This window comes from Phasianus colchicus, chromosome 12 (genome assembly GCF_987193195.1).
Source record: "Phasianus colchicus chromosome 12, bPhaCol1.hap1.1, whole genome shotgun sequence".
Classification (NCBI taxonomy): Eukaryota; Metazoa; Chordata; class Aves; order Galliformes; family Phasianidae; genus Phasianus; species Phasianus colchicus.
In genome coordinates, this window is record NC_143447.1 from 18377498 (window position 1) to 18394229 (window position 16732).

Sequence of the window (16732 nt, forward strand, 5' to 3'; positions counted from 1 at the left end):
CACAGGGACCTGCAGCTCAACCATCCTGGTCTGAGGCAGCCAGGAGTCAGGTCTCAGCCTCAAAAACCCAGTGGAAAAACAGTTCAGATGCCAGGTCTGTTTGTCACTGATTGCTACTGAAATCATATTACAAAAGTAAACAGTCCTGCTTGCTTTTCCAGTACATTCCTCAGTATGCACATGGATGAATGCCCCATGCACCTCTTGCACACAGGGGCAGCTCTCTCCAGCTTTGCATTTTGCAGTGCAATCCTGCAAGTCAAGATCCCCTTAAACAGCATTCTTTAGAGCACATTTTTCTCTTGCTATCTCAACAGGCCAGCTGGATAGGATGGAGCTCAGGTTAACTGCTATGAACTGGGTTTGGTTTGGTTTGAAGAGTTCCCAAGAAGAGTACTCAGCTAACCAGGAAAACCTCTGCTCAGTGCCGTCTGACAAACATCAAGAGCAAAACCAACTTGAGTTTTTGTCTTCACTGCCACTGAAATAACTTCAGGTCAAGAGGGAATATTGTTAGAACCAAAGGAAAAGGGAGCTGCAGTTTCCAAGACATCTTTCACTGCCTGAACAAAACAGGTCACTGAACACATCTGCACCATGCAGTCTGTTTCAGAGTACTAAAAGCTTCTGCAGTGCTGCTATTTTAAAACGTGGGGTTTGAGATTCCTCTCCCAGTCCCCAGCTTTGTTTTGTCTCTCCAAGCAGCAGGGCTGCTCTAGGCAAAAGCTCTGCACAGCCCAAGGCACAAGCTGCGAATTCCTAGAAAAGCTCACCATCACTGCTGCCTTTGCAGACTTGTTGCCCTTCTGAATCCATTTTGCTGAATGAGCAGAGCTCAGGGCACTGGGAAACGCTGAGATGAAGGCACTATTCCTGCACATTTTGCCACCCTGTGCCCATGTTTGTGTCTGCATAGGGAGACACAAGGATGCTATCTCAGCATAAGGGACAAGTCTTACTGACAATATGCAGAAATACTTCTAAGTGTCCCCTAGGTTCTCCTGTTCACAAGTGACTCAATGCAGCTGATTTTTCAGCATTTATGCATTTTTCCATCTTCCCATCACAAGTCAGCACAGTCAGGCTAAATTCAGGCACTCCACTCCTTCACACCATCACTCACACATCATGGAGCATAGCATCAGGTGCAGTGCAGAAATCAAATGGATGCAGCAAGGGGAGCACAGGAGGTTCTGTGCAAGACGCCCAGTATAAGAAACAGTTCTGTAGAGTCTCAAAGAGAAGAGAAAGTGAGCAGGGATGTGAAGGGAGGCACCATGGGGAGCTGCTCGGGACAAAGCACAAAATGTTTATTTGAAGTTTGAGCTTGAGTTATAAAATACAGCAGCAATCTGAAACTCTCAGAGCCTACAAGCCAGCTCTGCCTCCAGAGCATCCATAATTCATCAGCTCTCTTCTCCCACCTCCCCGCTCTTCTTAGCACAGAGCATCCACTAAGAATTCAGGCAGAGCAACAGGAGGAAAATGGTTTCTGTTCAGCCAAGTTGTGACAGTTGTTGGCAGTGACAAGAAGATGATTCTGGTCAGGAACTAACATGTCTTCTCCTGCTTCCATAAACACCCTGCCTCAGCAGAACTACTGCAGGTGAAACGACTTGAGTGGAGTCACATTCAGCTCTCAGTTGTCAGTAGTTCAAGACTTGGAGATACCCAGTGATCAAGCAACAATTTTTTGCTCTGAGAACTTTCTCACCCTCTCCTAGAGGAGGAGCATGAAACCTTATTCATCCCTGTGAGCCTCCTCCGGGAATAGATCCTAGCACTGAGCAGCTGTTCATTAGGGAAAGTCAATGCTGTCACTGCCGTTATTCTGCAGACAATAAAGGAGCAAATTACCCATTGCAAAGCACACACCTTCAAAAATGCAAGCACAGTGTTCACTGAGCACGACCCACTCCCACACCCAGCTTTCAGCTCACAGACCGCCTGGATCATGCAGGAAGAGTGGTGACAGCAGCCACAGAAGAGAACAACATCCTCCACACCCATCTTCCTCCTCTGTTTACATTGTCCTGGGAAGTTATCTGTGATTTATTTCTACTTCTGGTCTAGACCCAGAACAGTGCAAAATCTCTAGGCAGGATGCTTGCCAAACTGTATACTGAGACGCTGATGTATCTGCTTTGGGGGCAATATCAGTGACATCAGGTCTCAAAGTTGAGCATGCAAGCAACAGTTTCTTCTTTTGCAGCTGCCCTCACCTGAGCTCAGCAATGCACCACTTCACAGCAAGGAGCCAAGAGAGGACCAACCCCAGTGGCTTCCAGAACAGCCTCAGTACAGCTCCTCACACCCCCTAACACCCAAGCTTCCATAACATGTCATGAGCCAAGTGCTACCTCCTCTCCACAAAAGCAGCTCTTGCAACCACGCATCCTTTCCAAAAATTACTATTAGCTTCTCTGAGCCTCCTGCTGCCCTTTTGCTATGCCAGTCCCCGTGGTTCTTTGAATCCAAGCTCTGTTTTCCTTCATTAGTGCAGCTGGAGATGAGTAACTTTTGCTTTCAATACAACAGGCTCAGGAGCTTTTAGATATGCGTCTCAGAGGCTCAGAGGAACAACTCCAGCACTAACCACACCTAAGTACTGAGACTGCAAGTCTTCCCACTGTGATCTAGCAGCACCGATGCCCATAGCTTCCAGCACTAGAAATGCTCATTTCTTCCCTTCTCAGGGGCTGCAGTGGCACAAATCCAACCTGGAAAAGCAGATGAGAAGGAACTGCTTTTTGCTTGGCTTGAGAGAAACAGCCTGGGAAAGGCTTTCCCCAGCTCCTAGTGCCCTGCATGGAGCCTGGAAGCACACGGTGACAGCCCAGACACCCGAGGGGCCAATGGGCACTCCTCATTCATTGCCCTCAACTTAATACAACTGTGAGATTTCAGCCCAGGAGCTGCTTGTAACCAGATGCCTAGGAGAGGCTGAACAGTGGCAAGTTTCCAGGAACTGCCCAGCGTTTTTAGGGGGCTTTCCCCCACCCAAACCATGGAGCATTTGGAGTACAGAGCTTTATACATCCAGGAGATGTTCAGCTCTGCTGCAAAGCAGCCGGAGCGTGCTTTGCCCACCACTCCTCCTCCTGTAAAGCTGTCAACATTGGTTCTCTGTTTGCGTACACGCAGTTGGAACTGCTCTTCATTACGCCAAGAGGGACTGGAGCCAGCCAGACTGCACAAGGAATTCCTGCTTGCTTCCCCAGTGAGTGCTTGGAAGCGCCCACGTTTCGCTGCTCTGTGCAGGAGCCAGGCAAAATAAACAGGAGCTGAGAGCCCCACGGCACGGAGCGGCTGCCGACCAGCACTGGGGTTCAGCTGCTTTCCTGCTGGAGGCCCCAGTTAGCTGAAGGGCTGGGAAGCGGGGCCATGCGTCCGCATTTGCAGCAGCCTGAAGATATGCTGCATAGAGCTGTGAGGGGCAGAAGGCAACAAACGCAAGTGTTCAAGTGTCACTGATAATGTCAGCATTGCAGATAAAAACTATCATTTAATTAGCTTTTAACCAGTCCTGGCACCTTTTCATAGATCTTCACGTAAAACTCCTTGTCAGAAAGTCCCTCAGTGTGCATCAGGATTTAACCCCCAGGTCAGATGAGAGGACTGCAGAAGAAAGGAAAGCAGCAGCACTGCCTAGGGGTATCTGAAGCCCTTTGCAGAAGGCAGAGCAGTCCCCAGCCTAGCTCCCTGCCCTAACCCACCCCACAACCCAGACAGCTTAACCCAAACAACCCTGGGGCCCCAAGCCTGCCAGCCTCTGGGATTCAGCAGGAACATTCCCACATTTCTTTAACCATCATAACTGATTATACCAGCTCTGTGTGTAATTAAAGTGTGACAGAGGGGCTTCAGAGCGGAGCACAGGACACAAAGGCTGTCCTGTAGCTGCTTTCACCACCTAACAGAGATCCTCACAAGTATGGTTGGTTAGCTGACGACTGCTCTATGCTAGCAAAGCAGCCTGTCTCCATGTTTTGGCTCTGCCTTCAGGCTAGCGTGCAGGCAAAAAACTTGCTTGTCTGCACCTGCCTGGCCAAAGCTGCAGGCAACATCACTCCTGGGTCGGAGGGGTCACCCCTGCACCGAGCACATGGGAGAACACCTGTGGCAAAGCACGGGGTGGACTCGTCACACACCCTGACACCAGCCAGCCCTTTCCCAGAGGGATTCTCCAGGACAACATATCCAATTTCCAGGATGCTGCAGGCAAAACTTCCCAGAAAAACAAGCTGTAAGGTAGGCAAAGCTATTCTGCTACCTTTCCTGCAGAAAAGAGATAGGGACACAGTCAACAGAAGGCCTTTCTGGCTCATTCACACATTCACAAGCTCTGGAACGCCTCCTTTCTCAGTCAGCCCAGCTTGTGTCAGCGCCCGGAGCCATTTCACTCCGCTAAGTTCCTGCCTGTGCTCAGAGGCTGACATTTCACAGGGACTGACACCTATTTCATCAGATCTATTTGCAATTCAGATCTACTTGCAACATTGGATCTATTTGCAATTCATGTAATCTGTACCTCTAGCGACAGCAGAGAGGGAACAGGCTGGAGGCCCCAGGCTGTGCAGAAGGACACAGCCTGCTTTCTTTGTCACCAAGCCTTGTGCTTTGTCCCACTCCTGCTGCCAGTCATGGGCACTCATGTTACCATCGTGCATGGCTTTGAAAAGAGAAATTACCTTGTGGTGTGGTCTCCTGATGCCAGGTATGCAGAATGCTTCCTACAAGCTATGCTTCAAACACACAACACAGTGGGATCCTACAATAACACAGTCTGGCAGCAAATGACGACTGCCAACTTGGAAGGAAGAGCTAAAAGCAGATGGATGCATCTGCATTAACTCAGGACAATGCAAATCTGTTTTTCTAGGAAAAGTCTGGAAGGAAAGCTGGCTTTCTACAGGGAAGGATCATTAGTGGTGTCCATATTTTGTGTCAAACGGCTTCAGTTGGACACTTGCTGGAGTGCTGCAGCGATTCCCAATCTGTCTCAGGCAGTGCCCGAAGATAGAGTGCTCAGTAACACCACCTGCCCCGATCCCATCATTCTCTTCTGCTTTTCACTCTCCTTCACAATTCATGCAGCACTGCTCCTCAGCTGCACTGGACACAGAGTTGGGCAAGAGCATCTCTTGCTGAGGACAGGGTCTTAGGTCTGTCCCACATCCAAAGAAATGGGACCACAAGCTTTCCTGTGTCTCTGGACACTCACAGCATCCTCACTCAAGCTGTTAGGATACTGTAAGCACTGCAGGGCACCACTAACGGCCAAGGCTCTGCAGTAACACAGGCAATTAATAATTAACAAGTGCCATCAGGAACCCAACCACATCCACCTTGCTGTCCCGCAGCCCTTTGCAAGCTGCTGACCTAATTATCATCTCTATTCTTAGCTGCCTCCCAGGCTCAACAGGCAGGTACAGCTGCTTTACATGCCCTGGGAGAGACCAGGTGCAGTCCTGTAGTGCTGCTGTGATGTGCCACAGGGATCCACCAGCACCAAAAGACTCCCAGAGGAGAGTTGGCTGCAGTCTGCAGCTTAAACACTGCTTCAGCCAGAGCCTTACCAAACACCAGCTCTTATTTCAAAAAGCCTCAGAAGTGCAGTGCACGTGGATTATTAAGAGCTGCAGGTGGAGAACAAGGAGGACTGCAGACCACTCCCAAATCCAGCTGGCTGCGATCTCTGGAGGCAGAGCTGCCTGTAATACAGGAGCCGAGCCAACCCCAAAAACCACTGTGTGTGGGGGAGACCAGTTTGCCCTCAGGACCTGGAAACAGCTCACCTATTCCCTGCCTCACATCTCTTGTCCTGCTCGATTATCCTTGACACCTCTGTTGCCACTCACTTTGGTGCCAAACCCGGGTTTAGCTGTTCTGCTTAATAGGAGGTGAGGGCTCTGAGTTTTCTATCAAACTCTCTGTCACCGTGGGCTGCTGGAGCTGTCAGAAGCACAGCATATCATAGCCCTGCAGAACTTCACAGACAGCTGATCTGAAATTCCCCCTCTGGCTCCCGGGAACAGGCTGCTGATGCTCGAGCTATGGGAAGTTCTCCCTTGGTGATCTGCATGGTGTGATGTGTGCTGGCCCCAAACTGACCCCAGTCAAGGAAAGAGCGGGGTGTTTGGGTGGGTGCCTGCTAAGTGTCTGCACTAATGTTCACAAGTTTCACCAAAAATCTGTGGTCTCAGTCCTGCCCCATTTCTGCTTGAAGTCATCGGCATTGTGAGGCTCAGTAAAAGGGAGACAGAATGAAGAGTCTGCAGTTCATTTTAGGCAGAAGGTCACTTTTAGTTTATAGACTAATTTATTAAGCTAGAAGAGTGTACATCTCCTCCTTCATCTTGCCATCCTCTAAATTCATACTTACTATGGTTGGTTTAGCATCTTCTACTGCAAAAGAAGAATCAAGAGCATTTTTCACAATCCAGCAGATCTGATGCGTGAACAGCTCCAGCTACCTGCAGAAACCTGAGCTGGGAAATGTGTGCAAACAGAGTCCTCATGGGTTAGAATTTGGGATGCCAAGTGCAGAGCAAATCCCTGGTTAAGAGCCAGAGGAAGAAGAAAACCAGGATGCTACACGAGAACAGAACGAGGCAGAGGACAATGCTCTGTGAAAAAGACAAGGAACACGGACACAGCAGTTGCAGACTGAAGCTGGGATCCCCCCCCATCTTCAAAAAAGCAGCTCATCACTTGTTGGCTGAATCAACAACTCACAGTAAAGTGTTTGCTCTCCCCACGCTCCTGTGCCCCGTGTTGCACGGCACCCACACCCCAAGCTGCGAGGGGAGCACAGCGCGTGTCGGCAGGGCTCAGGCTGAGAGCCAACCCGGCATCCTGCACGTCATTCACACATGCAAGGACTGAAAACCCACTTGTGGTAACAGCACGTCTGTTTCTGCGAGGTGGTGGCCAACTGCGAGTGCTGCTCACTTCATCACCACCTTCTCAATGAGCCCCAAAGCTGGTCCCCTCCTCTAGCTGTGTTCTCCTACAGCCTTTGGGGCAGAAGCCAGCCAGGTCCCAGCACCCAGAGCCTGGCTCTCCCTTACCACCCACAAATAAGCCACCGCAATAGGAACACCGAAAGAACACAAAACGCAGAGGTGTTTCACAGCTGCCTCCAAGCTCTGTCCCTGTTATCGTATTTCATACAAATGCTTGACTGAAAAATACATTTCCTGGGACACTGCTGCAGTAAGCTGCTACAACTGTCAACGTAAATGATGTTCTGCCAACGGCAATCTCGTGGTGTCATCTCTAATAACATAGTACTAAATCCCAGCTCAGGGAGGACGTGCTCATCTGTTGGAAGGCTCCTCGGGGGCCTGCTCACTGCAGCCCCCAGCCCTGCTGTATCTATACATGCAGATCTGTACTCCCCATTCCTGTGTTTATTCCAGTGCAGGCACAGGATCACGTGGGGCATGGCTGTGAGACCACTGTGGCAACACTGCTGCACTGACGTCTTGTCCCAGGAAAGCTGCCTGGGCATTCTGATTCTAGCCAGCCTGGTCTGGGACAAAGATTTTTACCCAAATTTCAGCATGAAGTGTGATCTGACACTGCAGCTGTGGTTACCCTACATGCACAAGTCAAGAATAGGGTGCACAAGGACAAGAAAAAAACCAAACCCCACCGGGTAACACACCAGCATCCTCCTCTGCAGGTGCAGCCGGATCTGCAACTCACCTGAGCAGGCAGATCTCCAGCACCACGTGCCCACATTGACACACTGTTTTAAGAGAGCAGCTTCAAGCCTATTACTGTAATTTCTGCCTCTGGAAGTACAGATAAAGAGTTAAGGAGCAGATTCTCCTCTGTGGCACATTGTCAAAAAGCAGTGGAGACATCAAGAGCCCTGTCTTGCAGGACCATGCTTTGTTCATTCTGCTGCGGTGACCAATCTCTCACTGCAGAGATTAACACTGAAATCTCCAGGATGGAGTTGTGGAGTCAGGATCTCAAAACAGATAGCTTTGTTTTAAGCTCCTGCACTTTTCTCAGCCCAAAGCTCTGTTATGATCTGAAGCTGCTAGGATGTTTACCTTTCAGCAGGCATGCAGGCCATGCCACAACAGATGTGGGGCAAAGAAATGGCACAAGGAGCCAATACTGTGCATAGCATAGAGGGGAGAAGTGGAGCAATAGGCAAAGCAACCTGCTGAGACTACACATCATGATGCCCAAACTTTTCTGCTATCCTTCCTTGAGATAGAAGCACCTGAGGGGTGCCAGATGTGCTCGGCGCTTCATCTGTTGGGAGCAGAGGAGATCCAAGGGGAAAATCCAAGTTATCCCTCTGCTCCCATTCCTACAGCAGGCTCTGTTTCAGGGCTGAATGGCAGAGGCCTGCTATCCGGCTGCTCACAACACCAATTCTCCAGGGAACGTCTGGAAATTTGTACCATGAAGTCTGCACAGCCCGAACATCTGCAGAGCTCACAGCCCGCCGCGCTCTGCTCTGCCTCTGCACGACCGCTGACACACAGTGCAGCCTTAAGCATGTGATGGGGAAGGCACACGACCAAGGGAAATCACACTTTGGGGAGTGTTTAGTGGGGTTTTAGTGTGGTAGAAAGGGATTGTGCTAATTGCTGTCTCTTCTGTGAAAAGGCCTTTAATAAAGGAGATGGAACAACTCCCATCCATCACCCAACAATGGGAATGGGGAGGGACAGAAAGAACAACTGGGCAGAAGATCTACAGGGAAATAGATTCTTTTGCTACATACAGCCAGCTCAGCCTCGCAATGCCTGGCAGAAGTAGAGGCATGAGCAGGAGCTCCCAGGCCTGAGACCTGCCTACGCAGTGCCAGTGGAAGTGTTTGCATTACAACCAGCACAGCCCTGAAGTCCACCTGGAGCACTCACACTCAGTCATCACCACATGGCACTGTTTCATTGTTCCTGCCAGCAGACATGGAATACTTGGCCTCTGAAATGCCTGACCGAGCAACTCAAGCAATACTAAATAGCTGTACCTTGAACTTTTCTTATTTTCTTTTCATTCTCTCACATCTCTTCTCCAATCTCCTCCAGCCAAAGGATTTCTGCCTTACATTCCGCTTCAGCTACTACCAGCTACTTCTGAAGAGGGAGTAAAAAACTCCTCAAGCCAGTCAGGCATCCAGAAACATGCCTCTGATGGAGGCATGCTGAAACTCAAAAGGATCAATACCATGCCAGTCACTGCTGGAGGAGCGTGCAGCCTGCTCAGGTCACTACAGTTTCCCATCTGTCTCGGAGATACTTTTCCCCAATTATAAAAATCCCCAGAGATTTAACAGGCATGTTTTTCATCACTATCAGCTCAATCTGGTGAAAAACTCAACCTCGCATATTTGTTTTTGCAGCCAGCGGGTGGTGTAGTGCTGCAGAAGCGAGATTTGGGCGAGAACTCCAGGCAGAAATCTGCTCAGCCGGCTGCTGCTCCAGAAGGAACACTTCCCATTTAACCTCTTCCCTTGCCTCCATTTGCAAAGCAGATTAAACATTGCAGAATACAAGATGCAATTATGCTGAACAAGTTACGATGCCAAGGACAGCATATTCACCTTTGTAGCTTGATCGATATTACTTATCGATATCAAACCAGGCCCAATGGCAGAGCGGTCTCTGGAATGTGGAACTGCCCATAGCAAGCGCTCTCCTTGCCTCTGAGCTTCATTAAACACACAGAGGATCTGGCAGGGGCTGACAATTAGATACAGAGCATTCAGCTGCTCATGAATTCTCTGCAGATTCCATACAGATTACCTCCATGACACAATCCATTGATCAGAGGTGTATTCTCAGGCTCCGCAGTTAATTACACTCCCTGCTGATGGATGAACAGCAAAGCCATCTCTGTGAAAATACACTGGTAGCAGAATGCCAAGCAAAAAATCCCTAAACAAAGACAAAAGGAGCTGGGAAGCATTTCAGAGCTTTCAAGGTGAAATCTGCCATGTAAACAAACAGGATTCAGCGTGAGCAGCAGACTGACGTGGCCGAGGGACACCATCCAGAGAGTAGGGACAGCTCAGCCAGACCTGGTGATCTCACCCGCTTGCAGGATGAGGTTTATACAACACTGGGAAGTATGCAGGGTCTGCAGACCCCCTGCACTAAGGCTCTCAGCTCCCTTCCCCTGCCCAGACTTGCCCACCATGTTCTTGGTTTACAGAGAAAAATGCATGCAGAGGCTGAGGCCCAGATAGGGAGGCAAAGGACAACTCACATGCAAAGCCCTGCTTAGGCTGAGTCACCTGCAGAAATCCCAGATGAGGGTTGTTCCTAAATGGCACAGACATCTCTGGAGCCTCCCCACAGCTTGGCAGTGAGCCAGCCACATGGACACATTGCTAGTTGGTGTCAATGTGCTGCTCCTCTGGAGCAGCTCGCTATGCAATCTGGGGTAGACACAGCCCTGCTAACTATTCCATCCTCTGATTGCTTCTTTTGCTAGATTGTGCATCTTCCTCTGCACGTGTCATCCTCTGCTCATCTTCCACCTCACTATCACGCACGACTTCCCAGCACGCACACAGAATCATCACAGATTGACTTGGGTTGGAGGGGGCCTTAAAGATCACACACCCAGACCAACCTGTCCCTGCCAGCACCTTACACCTTACCTTTCAGGACACTGAGAACTGCAGCGTTGCTGTAGCGCTTCCGAGCAGCATTGCTGGCCACGCAGTGGTACACCCCAGCATCACTCTCCTGCACGTCAACAATCTGGAGCACACCATTTGGAAGAGTTATAAACCTGAGGGAACAAAAGGAAGAGCATTAGACAGGTTATGCCTTGCCTGAACTATTCATCAGCTCAAAGCCCTTTCATCTCTGCCTTTTCTCCTTCAGAGGTATCACTTGCAGGTCCTGGTAACAACAGCAGAGTGGAACTGAAACATCCCAGTGGCTGAAAAGAAAGAGTGGTTCTTAAAAAGCAGCAGCCACAGACCCATCCATGATTCTGGGGCCTTCACAACATAGGATCAGCTTTTGGGAGACTAGGGCTTTGCTGATATAAACCAAATGCACAGCAGAAAATAATGTACACGCACATTCCTGCCTACAGATTTGTAGATATCTAAGTGTACCAGTGCCTTTGCACACAGAGTCTGCTGTGAAAAGCCTTACCACTTACCTTTCACAAAAGGTTGGTAGCCAGAGGAAAAAAAGTGCAGAGAATCTTTTTCCTGCTGCGTGTCAGGTACACAAATGGACCAAGTGACACACAGATGCACCTTCACAGCCCAAATCAGCCAGGACAATGCTTCTGCAGTGAGCAGCTGGTGCCATTCCTGGTTGTGTTGATTACTTTTGTTCTCACAAGAGCTCCTGGCTTTCACAAGCTGGCAAACTTACACCCAGGCATTCAGCATCCCTTATTTGCCCATGGGGTGCTACTGGGGAACACCTCCAAGGAGTGCAATGGCTACATGGCTCACAACATGAACACAATCCTTGCTGCATTATACTGAACAAAGCAGATGATTAGCAATTAGCATAAAAGTAGGAGCTGGTTGTCAGCATCTCCATTTTCTGCCTGGATTCCTAGATGGCAGCCTCTTTATTCTTGAATGCAAGGCGCAAAGCCTACGTGATCCTTTTTAATTATATATGAGATCCATTTTTAATTGCAAACCTCTATAAACAGAGCTGCCGAGCTTTGACAGGCAGCTCTAGGTTATCAGTCTTCATTATGAAGAGGACACATTCAAAGGCAATTGCTAAGGGGAGAGACAGCAGCTATTCCACAGCAATAGCACAAAGACAAGTTATAGGCATGAATGCCAACCCTTTCATCCACAAAGATCCCTGAATGTAGCCCTGGTATTAGCAAATGCGGATCTCCAGGTGCTGAGCCCAGCTGGAAGGCCAGGAGCATGGAATCAAAAGGACCTTAGGAGATGATCCACCTCAAGTTCAAGACATGGTCAACAAGAGCAGCTCACCCAATCTTGCAAGGCCTTAAATCTCTAGCAATGGAAATGTCATCCCTGCCCCAAGCAGTCTGTTCCAGAGATGAATATCCCCACTGCAAACCTTGTGCCCAGCCTGGACCTCAACTGCCACAGTCTGAGCTCTTCTTTGTCTTCTGCACAACAGGCACAGAAGACCTAACAGAGCTCCTCCAATCACTATATGCACCATCCTACAGCCTGATTTAAGAATACAGACTTGCTGAAGCTTCCCATATAAGCAAGGGCTACTGCCCCAAACCCCTCAAGCCTCAAGCCATGCTTGCACTGTTTCCAAGATACTTTTCTCAGGATCAAGTTCCACAGTCCCTAGGAGGAGTTGTGGTACCCTGAAAACCCTTATAAGGATGCCTCATTAGGACACAAGAGGAAGACAAATATTTGCATCCTCTCAGCACTGGAGGGAAAGCTTCCCACTGCGATAGTATTTATTTTTGTCGTGCATCTGCTCTTTGAGTCTGTAATTAATATCAATATATTTCAAGCACTACGCAAAGCAACTCACAGCCACATGAAAGAGACTCCAATTCTGTATAACAGAATCACGGAAGCTGGGAGGACCTCTGGAAAACCATCTACAGCCTTCTTATCTACAGCCTTCTCCCTCTGGGATAAGGCTCTTATAAGGCTCTTGTAGGTCAGGCTGCTCAGGGCCATGGCCAGGAAAGTTCTGAACGTCTCAGAGGATGGAGACTCCACAGCCTATGCTTGACCATCCTCGCAGAGAAGAATTTTATCTTACATTTAAATAGAATTTCCCAAATTTCAGTTTGTGCCCTCTTACCTCTTCCACTGGCTCCTCACTCTTTCCTCCTCATGTAAGGTATTCACACACATGAATGAGATCCCTGCCAGCCACTCATTCCCCAGCCAGTCCTGGTGCACAGGAGGGGACACTTCCCTGTATTGAAGCCTCTTAGGTTCCCGAGAACCCATTTCTCCAGCCTGCCCCAGTCAGGCAGCCCTACAAGTATCAGCCACTTCTGCCTGGTTTCTAACACCTGGAACTTGCTGAGGCTGAGCTCTGCCCCACCATCCAGGTAATTAACGAAAATGTGAAACATAAAATGTCCAGAAGTGCCTTCAAGCTATTCTACAAGTTAACAAAGCTTCTTCAAGCTCTTTGTGATCCTACAGCTGTACTGTGCATATAGCAGAGAATATTCTAGCATTAACAGCCCACTTCCCTTTCTTACCTCTCCCCACTACACTGCTGCCAGATACTGACTGCAGATCATGTGATCTGAGGTACATATTTATGTGCAGACCCCTAAAGATCTCCATTTCTTAGCAAGTATTCGTTTTGGCTCTACAGAAAACAATCAGCAATTTGGAGCCCGGTGTGAAACTCAGCCAGATGAAAACAGACAAGAGATGATGCCAAAAGCTGTAGCTGCATCCCAAAGCAACTACAGTCCAGAGAAATCCTGCAAGCCACCCCTCAGCAGCTGCTGCAGATTTAAGACTTTTCTTTTTTAAAAAGTACTTCAGAGCCAGAATTACAAAATAATTCTGTCTTACTCCTATGCAGAAATTGGATTCTGTCCTGAACTCCAGCAGGGTGCGAAAGGTGTTTTGAAAACATCCCTAAACAATCCAAAAAGTGCAGAAGTGCATTTTTTAAGCTAAGCCTTCAACATGTTCAGGGTGACACCACACTAGAGACTGTGTGCAAGAGTGATATGAAAGGAAAAAAAGAAAAGAGAGAAAAAAAACCAACTATGATCAGTTTTATCAGTTTCGTCTAATTGTTCTATCTGTCGTAAAAGAAACCATAAGCACCAGTGTAAGAGCATTATCTGAAAGGCTGCATCTGCAGCCCCAGAGCTGACGTGTACGTACATCTAACGGTGCTGTTTCAGAATACGAAGTCATCCCCCTGGTGCCTACCTACTCAAAGGACTGCACTTTCACAGGCTCATCAGATGTGTGCACAGGAGGGAGTCCCCAGGAAGCAGAGGCTGTCCCCAGGCCTGGTCGTTCGGCACAGTGGGGTGAGGATAACAGAGGTCTGGTTGGCAGCCAGCGTTTCCTGGAATTCGCTTAATTCCTTCAAAAGCCGGTTATATTAAATCCAGCAACAACGAGACAACAAGAAAGCAAATCCTTCTGAAAAAGCGTATTAGCTAAAACATGATTTAAAAAGCAAGATCTGCAGCTAGAGATTACGCTCTGGTTTTTACAAGGAAAACAATTTTCAGGCTGCCTGTGTTGAAAGCAATCTCCGACCAAGTAATTTCACAACATCCATCCAGCTGTCTCATTAAAAAGCCATTGCCCTATCTACGGCACACTTCCCTCTGCCATCCCTTCTTTTGTTTTGTTTTGCTTTTTTTCCTTTGCTTTTTTATTAATTAATTTTCGTCTCATTACAAAGCAATAGCTTTGTATGAACCTTACAACCTTTAGATGCCACTCTTCAGACTCAAGGATGTAACAGAAACCATTTTTTGTTGAAACATTCTTTCTAGATCTTACATCCACCCTCTCCTTTCCATCCACTCCCCCACTCCTGGCTTAACCTTCTTGGGAAAAACAGCTCCTTCTTCAGAACAGAAATGAGTTTTTGGAAACTAAAGGACAACGTGATCACTGATCCCATGCAGGGATGATGTCTACAGATCAGCTATTACCCAGCTTATGATTTATTCCCTTCCCTTGCCTATAACTGTCTTTCATTACTAAAAGCAACTTGCATGCTGCAGGACTCTACCTTTTCCCCTAAAAACAAAATGTGGGGTCTTGAACTAGATGACCCCATACATAGGAGTAAAATAAGTGGAAAGATCACCCAGGTTACTGAGCACACACAGAGCTCCAGAGGAATCATTAACACCAAGACGAATCTGGGTGAGAGAACAGTGAGGAAAATGACTGGCTCTAAAATCACTACTGAAACTAAAGAAAAATGACATCAGGTTTCCGTCAGATACACCCAGCCCCTAGCACCATACCCCACAGCCAGCTGGGGAAATGCTCCTCAAGCCAGGATCCAATGCCCCAAAAGGCTTCCATCTTCTGAACTTTGCACAAGACTGTTCCAGGCAGCCCCTACTGCAGTGCTCTGCTCCACACACACGTGGGCTTTTACAGGGTGCAGGATCTGTGCTGTAGAACCTGGACGATCTCAAGTTTCTCCATTCACATTTAGGCGCTCTGCTCTTCAGCATGCTTGTTTATTTCCCTTGAACTCTCTAGATGAGGAGTAAGTGGCTGATAAAAACCATGCTGAAATTGTGCATCCTTGCGTGCAGACCTTCCAGACCACCAGAGAATTGAGGCACAGGTCTCATTTAATTACTTTGCTCATTAGCCAATTTCTACCCAATTTCATTTCTACAAAACTATTACAGACTGAGCACTTGGTCTGTTGTGTCAAAGGCTCCAGAAGAAGAGATAAGTAACAAAAAAGCAAACGATTTTGTTCTTATTGCTATTTTGGGCTGTTTGGTTTTGAGTTGTTTTTTTTTTTTCAGTTAGCTGGATGATGTTTGGGGGAAGTCTTACTTTGTTTTTGTGTTTTATCAGCTTATTTACATGGGTCTCTCCAGCAAGTGCTGCTCTTTCAGCACTTTGTTTTCGGGTTGAAAATTGATTCATACCATTTCTCTCCTCATTCTACCTTTTTATGAAAGACTTTCACATCTTAAGTGGTCAGGTTTGGAATTTATTTTTTCTTTTTCCCTTCAAATAAATGGGGAAACAATCAGGACATCACCTGGGTTCTTCTGGAACAGCTACGTGATCCTTCTCCCACGTGATGACAGGGGAAGGCAAGCCTTCGATCCGGCACTCAAACCGAGCCATGCCATTTTCTTCCACTGTCTGCGACTCCGGCTGTTGGAAAAAGCGTGCCAAGCCTGGGAACAGAAGAAAGCAAGGCAAGTTAGGAACTTGAGTTTCTGCTGAGAAATGCAAACATGGCACGGAGGACAAGTTGGCTGTATGCTATAAATGAGTCTGAACTGCAATTCCTCCTTTTCCCATCCCCTGTAAGCCCCCAGCAGTCCAAGAACAGTAACAGTAACCTGCAGATTTGCTTCTCACCTCATTTTATCCTTGAAAGCAACAGTGTGAGAGAAGACAGACAACTAGCTGGTTTTGCCAGTTGCTCTTCTAAATCGCTTCCTTTGTTCATTTACTTCATTGGTTAACCACACACAGAATGAGAAACAGAAGAGGGGGAAACACAGGTTCTCCCTTATCTTATGGCACACTCATAGCCCAAATCAAGAATAGGCAAGAGGAAGAACAAAGTCAGATGTCAACCTTCTTGACCAAAACTCTGCCCACAGGTTGGCAATGCTGGAGCCACACGTGCACATACTTTATTGTGGCGTTAGCCTGAGGAAGCATGTACCAATCTGAAAATAAAATGCTTTTACATGCCCTATTTTAACCTCAGCATATTCTCAACTGTCATTAGAATTTTGTTTCACTTAAATACTTATCACATGTTTAAAGCAACTCATTGCTCTCTGCAGCAGTTGCAGACTGAATTCTCACACCAGCTGAATGCTAAGTAGAGTTCTTCAGTTCAATAAATGACAATGAAAAACCTCATTCTGGAAAAGTTTGATAAATAAATTAATGTAAGGCCCCAATTCAGGCAACAGTTTTAGTATTTTTGAATATACTCCGCAGAGCACCTGAATGCAGAGTAATTTCCAAGAACTGCATGATCTTTTTTTTCACATTAATATATTTTGCTGAACCCAAGAGTTTAAAAGGAAATCCATC

General features: G+C 47.7%; 1 protein-coding gene across 13 annotated transcripts in view; it reads right to left on the reverse strand.

The window, feature by feature from the left end:
* Window positions 1–16732, reverse strand: part of IGDCC4 (immunoglobulin superfamily DCC subclass member 4) — an 88576-nt gene that overhangs the window by 32791 nt on the left and 39053 nt on the right. For all 13 annotated transcript variants that reach the window (XM_090149142.1, XM_031587840.2, XM_090149143.1 and 10 more), the window contains 2 exons: window positions 15711–15852; window positions 10640–10773 (listed from right to left, as the gene is read on the reverse strand). In XM_090149142.1, the coding sequence (XP_090005268.1) occupies window positions 10640–10773; window positions 15711–15852 (276 nt within the window). The remainder of the gene's footprint in view (window positions 1–10639; window positions 10774–15710; window positions 15853–16732) is intronic.